Genomic DNA, 20,413 nt, shown 5'->3' with positions numbered 1-20,413 from the left:
TCCCGTGGTTTTAAGCCACGAAGTTTCTGGTAATTTGTTACAGCCAAGACCTAGAACAAATACACTATCAACATTCTGTAAACCTCAGGGTTCTCACCTATAAAATGGGAATAATAACCACATCTACTCAGTGCATGGAGTGGGTGTGATGATTCAACGAAAATCCTAGTGCGGAAAAATCCTAGCTCAGGGTTTGGCCCTGAGACACTCTCCGACGGCTCCCTAGACAAGCCCGCCCAGGCTCCCTTGGGACAAGGGACGGGGCGCCCCCCACTCTGTAGCCCAGGGTACCTCTTTTTGAGGATGCCCAATTCTCTTTCCCTCGCCCTCCCAATTCCTGCTGTTGTTGGTCTCTGACCCTGCAACCTCTGATTCTGAGAGTTGTGGGCACATGAGGGATAGAGAAGCTACAACCCACTTTCCACCAAAAAGTTTTATCCTTGGCTAGAAGACCAGGCTGTGCGCCTGGTAGTCAGTGATGGCTATGTCCCGGGCAGGCCTCAAGCAAGTCATCTCTTTGCCAATAAAGATGGCCCTTGTAAAAAACTGGTAGGAGTTTTCATTTCCTCCATCTACTTACTCAAAGAACTGCAAGCTTTCTTTCTTTCTTTTTTTTTTTTTAAAGATATTATTTATTCATTTGACAGAGATCTCAAGTAAGTGGAGAGGCAGGCAGAGAGAGAGAGAAAGAGAGGAGGAAGCAGGCTCCCCACTGAGCAGAGAGCCCAACGCGGGGCTCAATCCCTGGACCCTGAGATCCTGACCTGAGCCGAAGGCAGAGGTTTAAGCCTGAGCTCAGTTTAACCTAAGCCATCCAGGTGCCCCCGGACAGCAAGCTTTCCAATGCTGGATTCACAAAGGAAACAGGGAGGGAAATCTCAGATCTTCTTGGAGGGGAAAGAAAGGAGATGTCACAGAAAGCAGATTGAACACCACCGTTTATTAGAGCAGACAAGGTGCAGAGGGGAAGGGATAACCAGATGCCTCCACAGCCTCCAGGGCAGGCCTGCAAGACTCCCCAGAGCCCTGAGGGCAGGCGGCCTGCCAGTCGGCTGAGCCTGAGGTGCCCTTGCATTCTCTGGGGCTGAGCTTCCCCTCCTGCCCTGCCCCCATCAAACCTGTAGGAAGGCCATGCAGGGAGGGGGTTATACTTTAAGCTGTTGGCTTTAATGAGTGACGCAGATTAGTAAAACGAAGCAGCATCTATATCTACATATTTGCCGTTAATCCCCAAGGCAGCCTATGCCACGCCCGCAGCTCCTGAGGTCTGAACACATCCATTCCCATAGCTGAAACACACGTGCAAGAGGGCGCCTCCTCCCGTTTTGATGGTAGCCGGGTCGTGGCTTCTCAGACGGCTTGCTGGAAAAGAACAAGGAAAGAACGATCATGGGATGATCAAGTTGATATAAAGGGGAGTGGAGGAGGGGAAGGAGGAAGCCGCTAAGCGAAGCCATCAGCTCCTAGCACCTCCCTGGATGGACCAGGCAGCTCTGTCTTCCAGACACTGACTTTTTTCATGCTCGGAACAACCGTATGAGGGAAGAGCCTTTACTACCCTCATTTTGTCGATGATGCAACAGAGAGGAATTGGGCATTTTCCCCCCATGACGGTTTTTCACGATCTGAATGCTCTCTGAATCCACATTCCAAGTTGGTGCGCCCCCCTTCCGCCCCGGCTTCCCCGTTTCTGTGTAAGTGCGAGCTGCCGGCCCTGAGGCCTCGGGGGAAATCTGTGTTTTGCAGAAGCCAGTGGAACCCACCAGGGGCTCACCCACAGGACCCATCCCACCCAGAGGCAGAGGCCTCTGTCTGCCCAGGGAGGGTGCCACTGTGGGTGGGGCTCGCTCAACCCAGAAACCACACCTCTCTCCCCGGCCCACACAATAGCACCAAGTCCTCCCTTTCCGGAAAGATGTCAGCACAACCCACACCCCTGAAAGAGGGAACTTCTGTTCCACCCCTCCCCACACACAGAGGACCGGGCAGTGCCGTCTACAGGAAGAGTGTGGGATTCGGCATTGGCAGAAGACTGACATCCCAGCCAGTGCCTGGCAGGAGTTAGTACTAAATCACGCTCACTTAGCTCCTCCATCACATGGGGTTAAACACATGCCCTCAAATGGCACTGGGGTGTTAAGAGGATCAAACAGGAGACTTCGTGGGAGAGCGAGCCCTCTGGAAGTTCTCAAGAGCGTCACCCTAGAGGGAGTGCTCCTCTGCTTACTCACAGTAGCACAGAATCAACGGCAACGCAGATGTAAGATGTCTCTTAATCACAGATGATGAACGACCCAATTGTATCCTGTCCTGCTTCATCCATAAAAATGACAGAGGAGGCCTGACGTCCACTAGGCTTACCCTCTGAAGGGATTTGCTCCTTTATCTAAGAGGATCTGGGAAGGAGGAGTCAGCTCGGGAAGAGGCAAGCCTCCTGGCGTGGGAGCAGGCAGGGTGCGCAGGCACCCTGGGAACGCTGACAGGCCAGCTCTGGTGGCCTGAAAGAGCAAAGCCAGAGCAAGAGGGGAGAGGAATGGGTGGGCTGGGCAGACCTCCGGGTCGGAAGGCTAGGGGAAGGCAGGAAAGAAGCTGCTGGTCCTGGTGACACTGGCGATGGTTACGATGGGTATCACTGGTCAAGGCTGTAGTTGCTGACCCCACCTGTCAAAACCCAAGTCTCCACAAGCCACCTTCTCCAGCTTTGTATTCCAGAGCGACCTCTTCTGGACAGCAAACAGGCTCCCATCCCTCCCCTCTCTGGGATCTCTCGGTGAGTCAGAAGGGGTCAGGCTCCCTGTCTGTCCCCAGCAACCCCTCGACCTGGCTGCCACCTCTCTCCCCTGCCCGACTCCTGCCACTCCCTCCCTAGCCCTCAGCCAGCTGGTTAGCCAGCTCCCCTAAGCCATGGCCTCCAAAGCCTCTGAGCCCATGCACGTGCTGTCCACTGCCACCTACCTAACCCGGAAGGCCCGTGGGCGAAGGGACATACCGGAGGCTGGGCTGGAGCCCCTCACACGGGGTGGACCACGTTCCTGTCACAGTGGGGCTTGCAGTGAGGGTTCAGCCAGTGCTCCAGGAACTGCTCCTCGGCGCGATGCTCCAGGCGAAGCAGATGGTGCATGTATTCCTGTCCAGACAAACCCACACAGCGGAGACAGTGACAGCTGAGCCGCTATGGAGCGACCGGGCTGTGCTTCTGAGACAGGGGAGGGAGGCTGGCAGGCGGGACCGGAGGGACACCCGCCACACCCACGCCTCTCTGCAGGGAAAAGCAGTCAGACACAAAAGAAAGAAATCGGACAATCCAAAGTGCTTAAGGGTGTGTATCTACGGGAACTCACACACACAGCTCCTGGCAGGAACGTGCAACCACCACTTTGGAAAAACGATTGTTTGCTACAATCCAGAAATCCCGCTCCTCATTATACCCCAAGCGGGGGTCCTCAACTGTGATCAGGCCTCAGAATCACCTGGAGGGTTTTTCTCAAAACACAGAAGGCTGGGCCCGGTCCTCCCCCCACCCCCCCGCCGCCCACAAGAGTTTCTGATTCAGTGGGTCTGGGTGGGATCCTGCTCAGCTGAGCAGGGAGTCGGCTTCTCCCTCCCCCTCCGCCTGCCATTCCCCTTGCTCATGCTCTCTCTCTCTCTGTCAAATAAATAAATAAAATCTTAAAAATAAAAAAAGAAAGAAAGCTGAAGTTGCTCTATTATTATCAAATAAAAGAGACTTTAAAGCCAACAAAATGTTACTAGGGAGATGGGGACCAAATACAACCTAGCAGTTCCTCCACATGTCAAGCATGGAGGGCCGGGTGTGACCTGGCAGTTTTGCTCCCAGGTGCACGCCCCAGAGAAACACAGACATGAGCCCACACAGACCATGGGCACCGACGTTCGGGGCAGCGTCACACTCCGCAGCCTAAAAGCAGAAACAACCTGAACATCACCAGCTGATGCATGGAGAGATCCGATGTGGTAGATGCCTACGACGGACTATTACTCCTTCGGCCGTAAAAAGGAAGAAAGCACAGACACATGCTGCAACGTGGAGGAACCTTGAAAACATTCCCCTATGGGCAAGAAGCCGGTCACAAAAAAGCCACATTCTGTAGGATGCCTTTCCCATGAAACAGAGCCCGCCCCACGGAGGGATGTGTTCACAGTGGAAAGCAGCTCGCCGCGGGGTGCCTCCCGCCTCTGAAACCGTCTACTGGGGGAAGCAAGCCAGCACACAGACTGTCATCACCTCCCCCACCCTCAGCCTCAACCTGACACCGAGCAGTGGGACTGTGAGTCAACTCCTGAGAGTCCCAGATGCACACTCCTCCATCCATGCCACATCGGTAGGTCGGGTCCTCCGGGCTTCCCACCCAGGCCGTGACAGCCTCTTCACCCCTCCCCCCTCCCGTAGCACCCCCATCTGTCCACCCCCACACCACACCTGCCCCCCACATCTCCGTTCCCCCTTCCCCCCGACAGTGACCTGTCCAAAATGCTGCCCAAAGATGGTCACAGCTGCCCTCGGGCCTTCGCCGGCCCTGCCCCCCTGGAAGGAGGAGAGGGTAACAACTCACTCTGCCCTCGGGGCTGGCCTGTGGCTCTGGATAACATCACAGGACCCAGCAGGCATCTTCTCCCCAAAAGAGAGTACTTGAAGATGGGAATGATTTTCAACTTGAAGCTATGCTGTGGACACTGCCCTGAATGCAGTCTGGGTGCGGTAATGATGGGATGTGAACCATTGCAAAGTAGAAAACAGATCTTGTTATAAACGCATTCGGGTAACCCAAAACAGCAGGGCAATAATCAGAGACGTGGCATCTCATTTTGGGAGAGAGCAATCGTAGTCAGTAATATCGATACAGGAGTAAATGGTTTTGGTGTGTTTAAATAACATAAAAATCCTAAATCCTGAACTCCTTCCTATGGCATTGATAAAGCTTTGAGGAATCCAGTTGAGGACTTTAACTAAGTGTTTAAGTTTCTATGAAACCCTCTAGGAAGTCTATACCCTGTATTAAACATAGCATTAAAAAAAAAAAAAAACCACCTTCTTTAGTGATGGTGCAAAGGAATGAATTCCAAAGTGTCCAGTTTTCCTGATTTTTTTTTTTCCTTTCCCTCAGGACCCATGCAGTTTGAATCTGTTTTGTTTATCATTGTTGTTTTCATCTGACCTGTCAAAAGCACTCCTTGTCCCAGGCAAGGGAGTCGCTGGGGCAGCCGAGGAGGAAGCGAAAGGTTAGAGGCTCCTGCAGGACCCCGCTGTGGGACAAAGACTCCCCACCAGCTCTCAGGACCCATTTGTGATTTTTGGGTTGAATCCTACCCTGTCCTGGCCCGTCTGGGGAGTCTTTGGGCAGAAAAAGAAGAACTGGGGGGACAAGAAAGCAGTTGGGGTCTTGTAAAAAAAGAACCAAGTCTTTCCAGCACACAGCCTTCCTTATTCTACTGGTCCAGGCAAGCAGTTGAGGGAAGGAAGCCCACATGGCCATCTTCTTGCCCGCCTGTGTGCCAGACGGTATGTGGTAGAGAGGCTTAGAGGTCAGGGTATGAGCCTGGGCCGGGGTCTGTTCAAACCCAGACCCTGCCCACAGAGTTTCCCCTCTCCGGTTTCCTTATGTCCATCTGCAAGACGGGGATGGCGCGGGCACTCATTCCACAGGGTTATCAGGATTAAATGAAATGGTACAAATTCTGTGCCACACCTGGAGTCTCCTTCCACTCGTCTAAATTCATTCCTGTCCTCCTTCACGTGGCCCTGTACGATGAGAAGCTGGCTTAGAAGTGCAGCCCACACTCCCCTGACCTGGGGCTTCCAGATGGGTGTGCTGTAGGCGTACCAGCAGGGGAGAGGGAGGCCACTGGAGGAGACCCAGAGGGTCTGCTGGTGGCATCCACTCCTGAGGACCACAGCTCCTAGGGGGCTGTCCTCTCCTGTTCTGGGAGCCTGCCTTTCCCCTTCACGCGCAGGGGCTGTTAGCCTGGGATCCTTTATCATCTCTCGCTAGTTGACCTGAATCCTGGCTCGCCTTTGCAAGAAGTCTCTTCCTTAAGCTCTGCTTGATTCCTTGGGGGTTATTACTGGATAAGAAAGATCTGATAGACCCAGGAATGGGTCCATAGGAAACTGATAGTAAATGCTTGTGGAATGAGAGACAAAAGCAGCATCCTCAAAGTGGGGTCTGTGCTTCCCTAGGGGCTCCCCAAGGTCAAATCTTAACCAGAGTCAAGGCAGTGACAACCACTATCACTGTCCTTGTATTTTTTTTTTTTTAAGATTTTATTTATCCGTTTGACAGAGAGAGAGAGAGCACAAGCAGGGGGAGCGGCAGAAGGAAAGGGAGAAGCAGGCTCCCCACTAAGCAGGGAGCCTGATGCGGGGCTTGATCCCAGGAGCTTGGGATCAGAACCTGAGCCAAAGGCAGACACTTCACCGACTGAGCCACCCAAGGGCCCCTGTCCTTGTATGTCTGACCATCGTGCACTCACAGTGAAAATGCATAAGTAAATAGGGAATATTCCAAAAATGCCCTTTTCGCTGAAGAACACCCCCGTGAAACAGAAGAAAGTGACCCCATGGGAAGCCTTCAGGCAGTACCTCTGCCGCGTGACCAGGTCTAGTGCTTTTCTCTAAAAAGAGTCCTTGAGGGATTGTTGGTGTCAGGGACTGAACTAGCTACGTGTGACAGGCATCTTTTCAAAAACAAATGAAGTGAGCCTGTCACTTCAAGGAAAACAATAGATTGTACTAGTTACTGAACAATAAGCTTCAAGCTTTAAAAGGGAAATTCGAATTTTGGAAAACTTGTATTTATTCCCATGAGCCTGACAGCTTCCCAATACTTAAGAGACTTTTCTGATGAGATCATTGGGGATATTAACAAATGTCGCCACTGGTATACAGCATTTGCATGCCTCTTTAACCAATATATATTTTTTTAAAGATTTTATTTATTTATTTGTCAGAGAGAGAGGGAGAGAGAGGGAGCACAGGCAGACAGAGAGGCAGGCAGAGGCAGAGGGAGAAGCAGGCTCCCTGCCGAGCAAGGAGCCTGATGTGGGACTCGATCCCAGGACGCCGGGATCATGACCTGAGCCGAAGGGAGACATTTAACACACAGTCACCCAAGCACCCCGCATTTGCACGCCTCTTATAATTATATGCTCATTTGCATCCTCACTCATGTAATCCCTGTCCCACTCAGACAAACCTCCAAACTGTTTTTTCAATGGCAGTGACCAAGGTATGCCTAGTATAGGGCTTAGTGCTGGCACAGAGTAGGACCTCAATAGAACTCACTGGAGAAATCTACAAACGAGTGAATAAATAGATGACATGACCGTTCTTTTTCTGTAATCCTTCTAAATCCCCCCTTGGAAGTTTCCTCGACATCTGTGTCGTTTTCTCATTGTAATGACCCACGCCAAATGTACATTAAAAGCATTGAAGAATAATATGTAGTTCACACTCCTGAACAGCAGCAGAAATGAGCGTTGAAGAAAAACAACCAGACCAGACACACACATAGAGAGAAAAAGAAATGAGCGCTGGTTTCCATGACATTTCCCTATTTATTTAAAATGTTAGGAAAATGGATATGCCACAAAGGCTTAGAAGCAATCATTAGTCAAAGATGAAAAGCCCAACGGCAAATCTGCTGAAAACCACAAATTCAACAATTGCATTGGCTGCATTAGAAATGACCCAGCATTAACGATAAACTCAAATGTTCCTGGATCGAGAAAGAAGGGATAGATGGAAAATAAGTTTTAATTTTTTTTTTGAGATTCCTTTCTTTTAAGGGGAAAAAAAAATTAAAGCAAAACAAAAACCAATATCTGCATTCCATGTCCCATCCCAGCTGTAAGGAATTAAGTAAATAATCTCTCAGTAATTAGAGAGGAAATTGGAAGTGATCCTTTAGGATGGCAGTGGTATGATAATGAAGTGAAACACTTGCTCGACCCTATCTAAACTGAGAGTTATAGAGGGGACAGTTAATCTATCAAGGCAGCAACTTTTTCCAAGGAGGCAAATCCTTCCTCTGACATTTGCATGCAATTAGAAGTCCATCAACATGAGGATGAATCATTTTGCTCATTAGGGCAAACAAGGTAATCCTCAAGGCAGAAAGGTGGATGGGAATTTAGCTACACGGGGACCCCAGAGGGCTTAGCCCTAAAAAAAGGCAGATCGGTGATGTGTGCAATTTACATCACAGTCACTCCAAACTGGCCTTTGAGATCATGGGGAACGAAAGGGTAGTAAAGTTACTACATCTATTTGTCAAGGGGCTAAACACGAAAGCATATTTTAGAAAGACTACATACAATAAAGCTAATATGATTTATACTTGCCCAACGAGAACATTCCTTAAAGGAACACAGGCCAGAGTAGAGTGGAAAGCATATTCCCAGGGCACATGAGCACTTATGAACACACTCACAAAAGACATAATTTTAGCTCCAATGTCATTTTTCTAAAGAATTTCCATGGCCCATCCCAGCTATTGGCAGATAATTTCTTCCCTAAATTCTGGGATGATTAGGAAAAATTTAATGAATTTAAGTGAGGCCATATAAAAGATTTCTTTGAAATAACCTCCCAGTTTTAGGGTAGAATAATGTCCTACAAAATTTCTCCCCTGCAGAGTAGCAAAAAAAAGGTGGGGGGGGGAATGGAAATAAGTATTATGAGCATCTAGTAAATGTCATATACTGTGCTTAGTGCTGGGGACCCAGAAGTCCAACAAAAAGTCCATCTGTTCTAGCAGTTTAGAACAGCCTAGTAGGAGAGACACATTAAAAAAAAAGTCACGGGGCGCCTGGGTGGCTCAGTGGGTTAAAGCCTCTGCTTTCGGCTCGGGTCATGATCCCAGGGTCCTGGGATTGAGCCCCACGTCGGGCTCTCTGCTCAGCAGGAAGCCTGCTTCCTCCTCTCTCTCTCTGCCTGCCTCTCTGCCTACTTGTGATCTCTCTCTCTGTCAAATAAATAAATAAAATCTTAAAAAAAAAAAAGTCAGAAATCTCTATCTTGGGGCACCTTGGTGGCTCAGTCAGTTAAGCATCTACCTTCAGCTCAGGTTGTGATCCTGAGGTCCTGCGATGGAGTCCTGCATCAGGCTCCCTGCTCGGCAGGGAACCTGTTTCTGCTTCCCCCTCTGCACTTCCCCCTGCTTGTGCTCTCTCTCTCTCTCTCTTTCTCTCTCTGTCAAACAAATAAATAAAAATCAAAAGAAGGAAGGGAAAGAAGGAAGGGAGGGAGGAAGGAAGAAAGAAGTAGCTATCTTGTGTTATGCCTGAGCAATGCTCTAATTCATAGTGGGGAGCCTTGGAGCATCAGGGAGGCTTCCTGAAAAAGACATCATTTACAGGGAATCTCTGTGAGTAAGAGTTTACCAGGTGGACAAGAGCAGAAGGCAGGTGTGATCAGAGAGCTTCAAATTCAAACAACATTATTGCAGACACCTGCTTCTCCACATCGGTTTCTAATGCCAGTGAATGGCTCCAAGGTGTCCATGCAGACCCCTGCAAGTCTGGGCTTCAGACCCAGCACCTGCAGCCGCCTTTTATCCCTCTCCTGTATTGTGTTTGGGAGATGTATACATATGAGTGTACATATGAGTGGATTGAATGGATTCCCCCCAAAATATATGTTCATCCAGAACCTGCCCATGTGACCTTCTTTGGAATTAGGGTCCTTGCAGATATAACCATGCTAAGATGAGGTCACACTGGACAAAGGTGGGCCCTACATCCAGGTGTCCTCGTGAAATGAGTGCAATTTGGATGTTGGGACACAGAGCACACGAGGCCATGGGATGGTGGACACGGAGACCCGCCAAAAAACACCGAAGACTAAAGCAACCATCAGAAGCTGGGAGAGAAAACCAGAACAGATTCTCCCTCGGAGCTCCCCAGAAGGAACCAAACCTGCCAAGATTTTATTTTGAACTTCTAGTCCCTAAATCTGGAGAACTAATGAGAGGGGGGATCAGTGTCTGCTGTCAAAAGCTGCCCCATCTGGGGCACTTTGTAGTTGAGGCCACGGGAAATGAATACACTGAGGAATCGCAAAAAGGACGTAAAGATGAAAGTAAAAAATTTGCCCCAAATCTTATCACTGAGAGAATACTGTCACTATCATTTGGCAACCTGTTTCCATACATGCATACAGAGAGACGGGTCGGAAGGTGACATTATCTCTTAAAACTACATTTCTTTCCATTTTGAAAGTCCTGGCAAGAGCATAGGGACCCCAGGATTCTTACATGCGCTCAAGGTCAGGGGGGTTGATACAGTTGATCAGGCAATGTGCCCTGATTTAATTCAGTTAAAAGTACATAAACCCTCTGTCTCAGCAATCCCATTTGTTATCATTGAACTTGGCCAAACACGTGTGTATAAGGATCTTCATCACACACTGGAAATACCTAAAAAATGACCATTGTTCCAGGAAGGGCCAAGTAAGTTGAGCTGAAATGCGCCTTTGTCCATTTGGGCTGCTCTAACAAAACACCACAGACTGGGCCGCTTACTCCAACAGCAATTCTTTTCTCACCGTTTGGAGGCGCAAGTCCAAGGGTAGGGGCCCAGTGTGGCCAGGTGAGAGTCCCCAAGCCCCTTTTTGGGTCACGGACTTCTCGCTGTCGCTCCACTTGGCAGAGAGGGGTAGGGAGCTCGCTGGACCCCGACAGGGGTTAGGAGGTAGACATATGAATAGGACAGTGGGGTGGGGGTGGGGACAAGATATATGGTTGAATGGAAAAAAAAAAAAAAAAAGCAAGTTGCAGAACAAACCCAACCCCGCTTACCACACAGCCTTATGTCGGCCGTGAAGGGATAGGTAAGGCAGGCTTCCAGCGTCTGGCTCACCGCAGTAGGACTATAGATTTTATTGGGCATAAAGCAGGGAACTACTGGAAGGTTTTTGAGCCAGGGAGGGACAAGATCCGTTTCGCATTTTTAACATCTGACTCTCGCTGCAGTGTCGAGAAGAGACACGGAGGGATCCGGAGAGAAGGCATGGAAGCGGACAAGAAAGAATTCCTCGGTCTCCTCTAGGGACCCCTGTGGTGGCGGTGGAGGGCAAGGAGTGGTCAGAGTCGAGATTGGGGGCACACAAAACTACGCGAGGGGTTGGCAACATTTTCCCCGTTGTGGAAGGCAGGAGCTGGTGTCAGACCCAACTTAGGGCTGTTGGGTCTCAGCTGTCTGGGAAAGGTCGCCAAGCGAGCAGACTGTCACGTAAATGAGTCCGGAGCTCCCGGGAGAGACAGCGTGCAGCCATCACCATAGTCACGGGACTGGACGAGGTGGGAAGACAGGCCCTGGGCCTGTCCGACATTTAAAGGACTAAGGATCCCGCAAAACGGATGGAGGAACAGAAACTGCCAAGTAGGAAGAGAAGTCAGGCAAGGTGTCCCAGAAGACTGGAATCCAGATGAGGAGAGTGCCCAGAAGGAAAGGGGAAAGATGGGTTATGTCATACAAAATAAACGTGGGCTGGCCCTGGCCCATAGGATACTGAGAACAGAGGCTAAGAGTCCCCCTCCCAGGGACCTCTGCAGGATGGCACTTAGTCTCCCAGACCAAAGCGTGCCCGGGGCCTCTGGGGCCTGGCGGAGGAGGAGACTGGTCTGCAGGAGGTGCAAGGAAGAGTCTGAGGTTCCAAGAAGCCCACCAGCCAGGGCTGGGGATCACATTTTGAGTTTAGACCCAAGCCTCGAAAATCCACATACATGCACAATCACAACTGAGGAAATATTCAGGGAAATCTCAGAACATTTTTTCCACTTTCTTCCCTCTACACATAAACCCGACCCTTCTTTCCATGCATCGATTTCTCCCCAGGTGGGTTTGTTTTTTCCTCCCTGAGAATTTTGAGGCTTCATGATACCAAAGCTCTTCTAACACGATGTCTTTGTGAACTGTCCTTGGGGTCCTAATGTTGACCCCCAAAGTGATTCAGCTGACACCTAACGCAGATGGTCAGTCCCCCCCCTTCAAATTCCAGCCTTCCGGGAGAGCCCAACAAATTCCTCTGAGGTCTAGAACCCATTCCCCCCAAATCCCTGAAGATTTGGGAGCCATGTTTCCCCCAAATCACTCTTGTGGCCTTTCTCACCACGACAGTGGCTTCCAGATCAGAGAGATTACCATCCTCTTTTGTCCACCACACAGCACATCTCCCACCACCGGCCATCCCCCAGAAAGAACCACTAACACAACGTTGCCGTGTTAGCAGACTTCTCCCAAGGTCTGGAGGTCGCAGAGGGTAAGGACAGCACAGGGCACAGAATAGCGGCAAATTTAACACCAGGCAATACTGTCAGGACAAGTGTCCGCTATTGGCTATTTCTCAGGGAGGACTTTTCTCCTGAGCCCCCACCTTCCCACCTGCTTCTCTCTCTGTTCAACCTCTCTTCACATCCCCCAGTGCTTCCTGCCCGGCTGCCTCCATGGAGTCAACATCCCTCCTGTTTTCTTCCCCAGAGCCACATCTCCTCTTGGTGTCTGTCCCCATCCCCACCGGGTTCTACCTTCTTCTGTCAAGGATCCCTGCACGATGCTTACGCTCCTCCGGGGCGGAAACCAGCCCTCCCCACAATGCAGAACCACACCTTCCCAAGAGCATGGGTCCTTCCCGCCACATGGTCAGAAAAGAACAGAATTTGCGGTGAATCGGCAGGATTTGCGCAGTCGAAACAGTCCAGCCCCTGGGATGCAAAGGCACAGCTGGTCTGAACCTGCCTCTGAAAAGCCTGTATGTCCGCGAAAGCCAACATCTGCCAATACTTGAGCCACGAGTCAAGATTGTTAACATTGCTTAGTAAATACTGATGTAGAGGGGGCTACTGCAAATCTTCGTACTTGTTTGCATTTGGAATTCTTAATACCTCCCCAAAGCTCCATTCACTCACCCCAATCACTGGCCTCTCTTCTCTCTGAATCTGTTTGCTTTTGCAAGCCCCTCAGAAGGGACAAGCATGATAAAATAACCCCATCAGGCATCTGTCAGTGATTTTAGCTCCGGAGTGAGCACGAGTTTCAAGGCTCAGCTCCCAAAGGCACACACATTCCCCAGAAATCACTCCCTCTGTTCATTTGTCCCCATTCCCCTGTCAGTCTGCTGGGTCCCATGGCAAAGAATAGCAGTCACCTGTCCAAAAATGTCACTTCCCCTCACCCATGTGTAGTGGGAGTTAAAGGGCAGCGTTGAAGAGCTGTGTCCCAGACCTCTGCATGGTTCCTGTCACCTGGCTCCGGTCTTGTCACTCCCCCACTTAAAATCCCCGGTGGCTCCTACTGAGTGCAGAACGGAAGTCACCTCTGCTGTGATAGCCGTGGCCTTCCAGCCTGGCCCCCCAGGACCTTCCGTTGCCATCGCCTGTCCTTTCATATATTCCAGGGACTCAACTCAAAGTCAGAAATGGAGGAGAGAGAACTGGAATCCAGACCTTCTGAGAAATTATTCTACAAGGTCTTTTCCAAAACATACATGCACACATTCTCACACAGACACAGACACACACAGTCATACACAAACCTTACACACACTCTCTCTCTCACACACACACCCTCATATATACTCATGCCCTCACACACACACACACACACACCCTCACACATACACAGACACACACAGTCATATACAAACCCTACACACATGCTCTCTCACACACACACCCTCTTATGTACTCCTGCCCTCTCACACACACAGCTTCACATACACAACACACACTCACATATACACACCCTCACACATACACACACTCACACACGGACACACCCTCACATATACAACACACACTCATACACACCCTCACAGACACACACACCTTCACATACACAACACGCACGAAATGTGTGCGCTGAATACCCAGGACGGGGTACCCACTCTACCCTTTTTCCCTAGCAGATGGTTTGCACAGAGAAACGAGGAGGCTAGCAGGTGATCTGGGCAAAAGGTCGAGAGCAAGGAAGTACGGTTGCCCCCAAATCAAAGGGACTTAGCCTGCCTGTCCCCAGGCTGTAGGCTGTACGGCTGTTCCGTCCACCACCCTGACCTCCCCTGCGGCCAGAGGTCCCACCCTGTGGCCTCCTCATGAACAAATGTGGGGTCACTGTGTCCAATGCTCAGTGACATAGGACCAGGAGCACCGTGATGTCAGCCGCTCAGCGAGAATGAGTACATGGCTCCTTTTCCATGACAGGTGATTGGTATTTATTTTGCTCTCAGCGAATCCATAAGAAGGAAGAGCCAACGAGACCGCACCCGACCTGGGGGGAGAGGTCAAAATATAAGTCTAGGATGTGGGACACAGGGGCAACAGGGCTGGCATGAGGGGAGGAGTCTCTGTTTAAAGAAACCCTGCAGGGACCTCTAAGCAGACCCCCCCCCCCCGGCTCCTCTCCTAGGGCCGTGTCCTGCTGCCCAAGGCTTCTCCTCGAGCTGCAGCCTGGCTACTGGGAAACCTGGGTTGTCCCCCGAAGCTCCATCCAGATCCCTAAAATACAAGACCAGGAACAGACCTCTTAGCTAGATTCTCAGCAAATTCTCTGCACTTGAGAGCTCCAGAGAAAGGAAATTGACTCATCCTGAGCCCAAAGCCCAAAGTCCATGACTACGTAGTGGCAGGATACAGACTGAAATCACCCCAGGGGGACTATATTCTTTCCGCCTTGCCTCCATGCCTTGCAGAGCCTGAAAACTCCTCATTCTTCAAGCCTCAACTGGGTGAACACCTCCTCTGGGAAGCCTTCCCAGCCTCCTCCCTCCTTCCAGTTAGAGCTAGGCATCCTCTCCCCGCAACCTCATCAGAGAACACTCTGACTCTGCATGTACCCACACAACAGACACGGGCTCCTAGAACAAAGGAAGAAAATCTGACTCATTTTCCATCCCAGTACCCGGCCCCTGGTAAGGCCCAGTCAATGGAAAGCATAATGAAGTGCACATCTGGGTCAGCAAGGAGCGCTCTGGGCATGCACCACATGACCCTCTCATTCTCGCTGTCTGAGCTGAATGCAAACTGGGGCATTTACTCTCCATACCACTCCGTTCAACCTTGAACTGTTTCCTAAAGGATTCATGCTCTTAATGTTCGTGGTCCTGACTGGACTACGGGAGCGGGTAGAACAGCTGGCAGGTCTGTCCCAGAAGGCCTGTCCCCAGGGGTTCTCAGCCTCAGCTGCGTGGTGATACCACCTGGGCAGCTGTGACACGCACCCAGTGCCCCAAGCCACACCCCAGGCCACCCCCCCCCACCTTGGGAGCGGGACACAGGCATCAGATTTTTAACTTCCCCAGCTGGTTCCAGCATGCAGCCAAGGTTAAGAAACACATTCCTAGAGGGGCACCTGCGTGGCTCAGTCGTTAAGCGTCTGCCTTCGGCTCAGGTCATGATCCTGGGGTCCTGGGATCGAGCGGGTGCTCTGCTCAGCGGGAAGCCTGCTTCTCCCTCTCCCGCTTCCACTCCCCCTGCTTGTATTCCTTCTCTCTCTGTCTCAGTCAAATAAATAAATAAAATCTTTTTTAAAAAAAAGAAAGAAAAAAGAAACACATTTCTAGAAAAATGTGATACCAGAAATTGCTTATTGATTCAGCCAGTTCTGCTTGCAGGTAATATAATATAATAAATAAAATGGAATACAATATAATAGTGAACAATAGCATAAGAGACATGCAGAATAAAAGAGAAAGAGGTTGTTCAGCACTTGTAGCCAGGGTTCCTCACCCTTAGCACTGTGGACATTTTAGGCAAGATCATTCTTTGTTATGGGAGCTTCCCTGTGCATTGGAGAACGTCCAGCAGCATTCCTGGCCTTATCCAATTAGACGCCAATAGCAAACCCTCCCTCCTCCCACCCCCATGGCTGTGACAACCAAAACGTCTCCAGACACTGCCAGGTGTCCATGGGGATGGGGGAGAAAAATCACCCCTGGATGAGAGCTACTGAGGGAGGCTAGCTGCCAAATAGCTTATTGCATCTTTATTTCCCATGTCAACTGCAGGTCACATGAGCACTTTTCCAAATTTGGCCGAGTGGCAGAGGGTTCTGGACACTGGGGTCTGTGTCTCAGTGAGGGACATGCAGGGCTGGGCTGGATGCAGGCTGGATGGGAAATGGTTCTGAGAGACAAGATAGGATCACACAGAAGCCAGAGAAGGTAGATTCAAGGCAGGTAAAAGAAGTCATTGGTGATCAGCCTATAATGAGATGATCAAAAACAGAACAAAACCTTCCCTGCCCCCCACAACCCCCGCCTTACCTCTCAAATTCCTTAATCACAGAGATCATATGATAATTATCTTTCTCTGACTGACTTATTTCCCTAAGCATAATACCCTCTAGTTCCATCCACGTCGTCACAAATGGCAAGATTTCATTTCTTTTGATGGCTGCATAGTATTCCATTGTGTATATATACCACATCTTCTTGATCCATTCATCTGTTGATGGACATCTAGGTTCTTTCCATAGTTTGGCTATTGTGGACATTGCTGCTATAAACATTCAGGTGCACGTGCCCCTTCGGATCAGTACATTTGTATCTTTAGGGTAAATACCCATTAGTGTGATTGCTGGGTCATAGGGTAGATCTATTTTCAACTTTTTGAGGAACCTCCATACTGTTCTCCACAGTGGCTGCACTGTGTAGGAGGGTTCCCCTTTCTCCGCATCCTCTGGGATTGGGAGAGAGACAATCTCACGAAACAAACTGAGAGTTGCTAGGGGAGGGGGGTGTGGAGAGGGTGGTTGGGTTATGGACATTGGGGAGGTTATGTGCTATGGTGAGTGCTGTGAAATGTGTAAGCCTGATGATTCACAGACCTGTACCCCTGGGGCAAGTAATACATTATATGTTAATAAAAACAAAACAAAACAAAAAATAGAACAAAACCCCAAAAGCCAGACCTTCAGTAAAATCACAGAGCTGGAAGCAAGCCAAAGGTTGTCGCTGGTGAAGGGCAGTGGTAACTAGAAGCCAGGAGGAGGGAAATGGTCAAAGAAGGAGCTCTCAGAAGTTCTGGGCAGGGAAGAACCACACCAAGCCGTGGTTGGGGACACAAGTCTAGAATGGCATGGAGGCTGACACGCGAGGGTCACCAGAGGCACCCTGGCTGATCTGCCATGGTCCAGTCCCATCCGCTGCAACACTCCAGACTCACCTGTTGCCTGATGCTTAAGATGGCCTTCAGTCCCCATGATGCCAGAGCTCAGAGGAGGCAGGGGCAGATGGTGACAGAGAAAATGCCTCTGTCACCTGAGAGCCTCTCTTCTGAGCACCTGGAGGGGAGCAGCTTCTTCAATTCTCCCAGCCTCCTAGGGCTCCTGAGGAAGAACCTCTGGAACGGCCCCTCCAGACATCAAGCCGAAAGCACAAGGAGCCAGTTAGAGCCCCCAGGGAGCCTGAAGCCAGGCATCCTGCTCTCCACACTCTCTCGGTCTCCCCAGTATCGCCCCGCATTCCTTCGCAGCCCGCTCGAGCTCCTCCTCTTTTGCTCACCTCTGAGCATCGGCATCCCCAGACTTCAATCCTGGACCTCTTCTCTTCTAATCACATCTCAGACCGTCTGTCTAAAGCTCCAGTGTGCACTCCCCCACTTAAAAACTCCCATCGTCTTCCACTGAACATAAGAGGAAGTCCGAGGTACTCCAGCCCTTTCTGATCTCGCATCTGCCGCCCTCCCAGTCCCCTTCTACCCTGCGCTTAGACAGTCCAAGCCACATCTGACGTCAAGAAAGAAAGGCCATGTCCACTCCTGACAGCCTGATGTCCCTGATTCACTTCTAAGACACTCGGTGTAACAGCCATTCACTGCCTTCTCTATGTCTGTCACCAACTCTGAGCAGAATTCCAGCAACTTCTGCTCCCAGTCTCTACACCTTTGCCTGGTCCCTGGTACTTAATACTCAAAGGAGTCATTACTGTTAAAACAATGTAACAGTAACAATAATGTAACAGTTACAATAATGCTGGGTATTATTCTAAGTGTCTTACTAGGTATTCCTTTATTTTATCTTCATAAAGCAGTTATTTGTATTATTATTTAGAACAATAATATTATGTAGGAATGTAAGTACTATTTATTGTTACCCTCATTTTATAGACAAGAGTACAGAGGCACAGGAACACAAGGAGAGGTGCCCAAATTCAGCAGGGTAGAAAATGGGGAGCCACGCCCACACAGTTTGACCAAGGGCCAGCACTCTTCCCCACCCTGCAACACTGCATCTTTTTTTTTCTTTTTAATACTACATCTGAATAAGAGACTTTTAAATGAAATAATCCTGGTAAAAATACCAGAAATGTCAGTACTTCTGCCGTGTGAGGCAGGCGACAAGCCAGGCCAGGGCCAGCAGGGTCTGATAGCACCCACAAGTCACAACATAAAGGCAGGGGTGGTGTCCTGGTTCAGAAAGATGAGGCAGATGGCCACCACAAACCCAGAGGGCAGGCCTGGGGCTAAAGACCAAAATCAGAGGTGCGAGGTGAGGGCAGAACCCTACAGGCAGCAGGGCAAGGAGTCTGTCTGTCCAGACAGAGTACCGCCGGCTAAGGATGTGGGTCCGGCTTGCTCGATGCCCAGGGGAAGCGGGGAAAGATGCGGTTGGCACTAGCTACAACACACAGCCCCTAGCATCCCATTCACGGGTGACATGGGAGATCCTGGGACTCTGGCTGTCAGCCCCACTGTGTGCATTGTAAACACTGTGTGCAGAGTAGGCAAGTGGGGCTGGTCCCTCCGGAGGCGCGGGCGACAGGCTGAGAGCCCCTTCCACTTGAGACCCTGCAGAACCTCCACGGGGCTGCTGGCCCTGAGCTGACATCAGCACCCGGATCAGTTTCAGAATGCAGGGGAGCATGGAAATGATGGCACCTTCCCTTCAGGCAGCTGGAGGCCAGCACTCACCCTCATGGGCTCATCGGGGAAACCGGGTTTGCTGGGCCTGTCCTGGCGTCGGGACCTGAGGATCTGCTTGGCCTGCTTTTCCGTCAGAATCGGGGAGGACCCTGAAAAAGTCAGGAAGGGGCCTGAGGGACTCTCGGCACACCCGCGCGTGCCCCGGCTCACCCGCCGACACCAGGATTTGCAAGTTCAATTACGGTCAAACACAAAAGTTCTTTCACAGGGACCTGTCCCAAAGGATGCCGTGTTCCAGAGGCCTCCGGGAACAATTCTGAATTGTTTCTACCTTGGGAAGCCCAGAGCAGAAGCCGCACGGCTGACTTACCCATGGCAAGGGGGGCATTTCTTAAAAGTAGGAGCTAGTTTCATGAACATCGGATTTTTTTCCCCTTTTCTTTCTTTTTTAAGTCATTTCTATACCTCATGTGGAGCTTGAACTCATGACTCCAAGACCAGAGTCGCATGCTCTACCAACTGAGCCAGCCAATTGCCCCTGGATAAGTTTTTTAAAACATATTTTCCTCAGTTCTATGGTCAATGTGTTTCTTGTCCCTTAGGTTTGCTTTGATTTTTTTTTTCTTTAAATCCCCAAAACACTAAATCGACTAAAAGTTGTTATTGGGCAATTCTTCATGAGAATAGGATTGTGTTAAACTTGATAATCACACTTACCCCTCAAAGAGGATATTATGATGATAAAGTTAATATTGTTTTAATAATCATACATAAATGCTAAATGATATCATCCGATAAAAGTCTGTCAGGTCTTGATGATCTCATATGAATTCTAAACAATGATATAGTTGGGGCGCCTGGGTGGCTCAGAAGGTCAAGTGTCTGCCTTTGGCTCAAGTCATGATCCCAGGGTCCTGGGATCAAGTCCCACATCAGGCTCCCTGTTCAGTGGGGAGTCTGCTTCTGCCTCTCCACTACCCTCCTCTCATGGTCTCTCTCTCAAATAAATAAATAAATAAAATCTTTAAAAAAAATAAAAGATGGTATAGTTCAAGATTTATCAGCATTTCTAGGAATTAATATTCAAATACATTTAAAGACTAAAAAAATAATTTACCTCTAATGATAGCAACTCTGGGAGCCTGCTCTTGGCAGGGCAAGCATTGAATTATTATACATTACATATTCTTTGACATGAAAAAAAAATTTAATATGAAATAGACTTATTCCAGTTTATCGTGTCAGCAGAGTAATAGGCCATTTTCAGAGTGAATGCTCACCTGCGAAGCAAGTCAGTAAGGTAAGGGAGATGATGAGCGTAAGTAGTTTCTCCATGCTGCCTTAGCTCCTGTCTCAGCTCCTTGCAGAATGAATGCCGCCCCCAATGGGCCAGCCTACTTGAAGGAAGCCACGTCCGGCCCCGAGCTTGTTTATGCTGTGACTAACTCCACTTACGGTATGATGCTAAATGCATCTGACTCCAAGTTTTTAGTATGACCACTAAACCATTTTCCTCTGAATCCCTGTCCGTTTTC

General features: G+C 49.9%; 1 protein-coding gene across 1 annotated transcript; it reads right to left on the bottom strand.

Annotated features, from left to right (window-relative positions):
- Positions 1–920: 920 nt before the first annotated feature.
- Positions 921–20,213, bottom strand: C5H17orf67 (chromosome 5 C17orf67 homolog). Its single transcript, XM_044250516.1, has 4 exons — positions 20,159–20,213; positions 18,927–19,027; positions 2,990–3,127; positions 921–1,362 (listed from the first exon to the last, which is right to left on the bottom strand). The coding sequence occupies exons 1-3, from the start codon at positions 20,211–20,213 to the stop codon at positions 3,011–3,013; spliced, it is 273 nt and encodes a 90-aa protein (XP_044106451.1). The 3' UTR covers positions 921–1,362; positions 2,990–3,010.
- Positions 20,214–20,413: the final 200 nt, after the last annotated feature.

This window comes from Neovison vison, chromosome 5 (assembly GCF_020171115.1).
Source record: "Neovison vison isolate M4711 chromosome 5, ASM_NN_V1, whole genome shotgun sequence".
Lineage (NCBI taxonomy): Eukaryota > Metazoa > Chordata > Mammalia > Carnivora > Mustelidae > Neogale > Neogale vison.
This window is presented reverse-complemented; position numbering and strand designations above follow the sequence as displayed.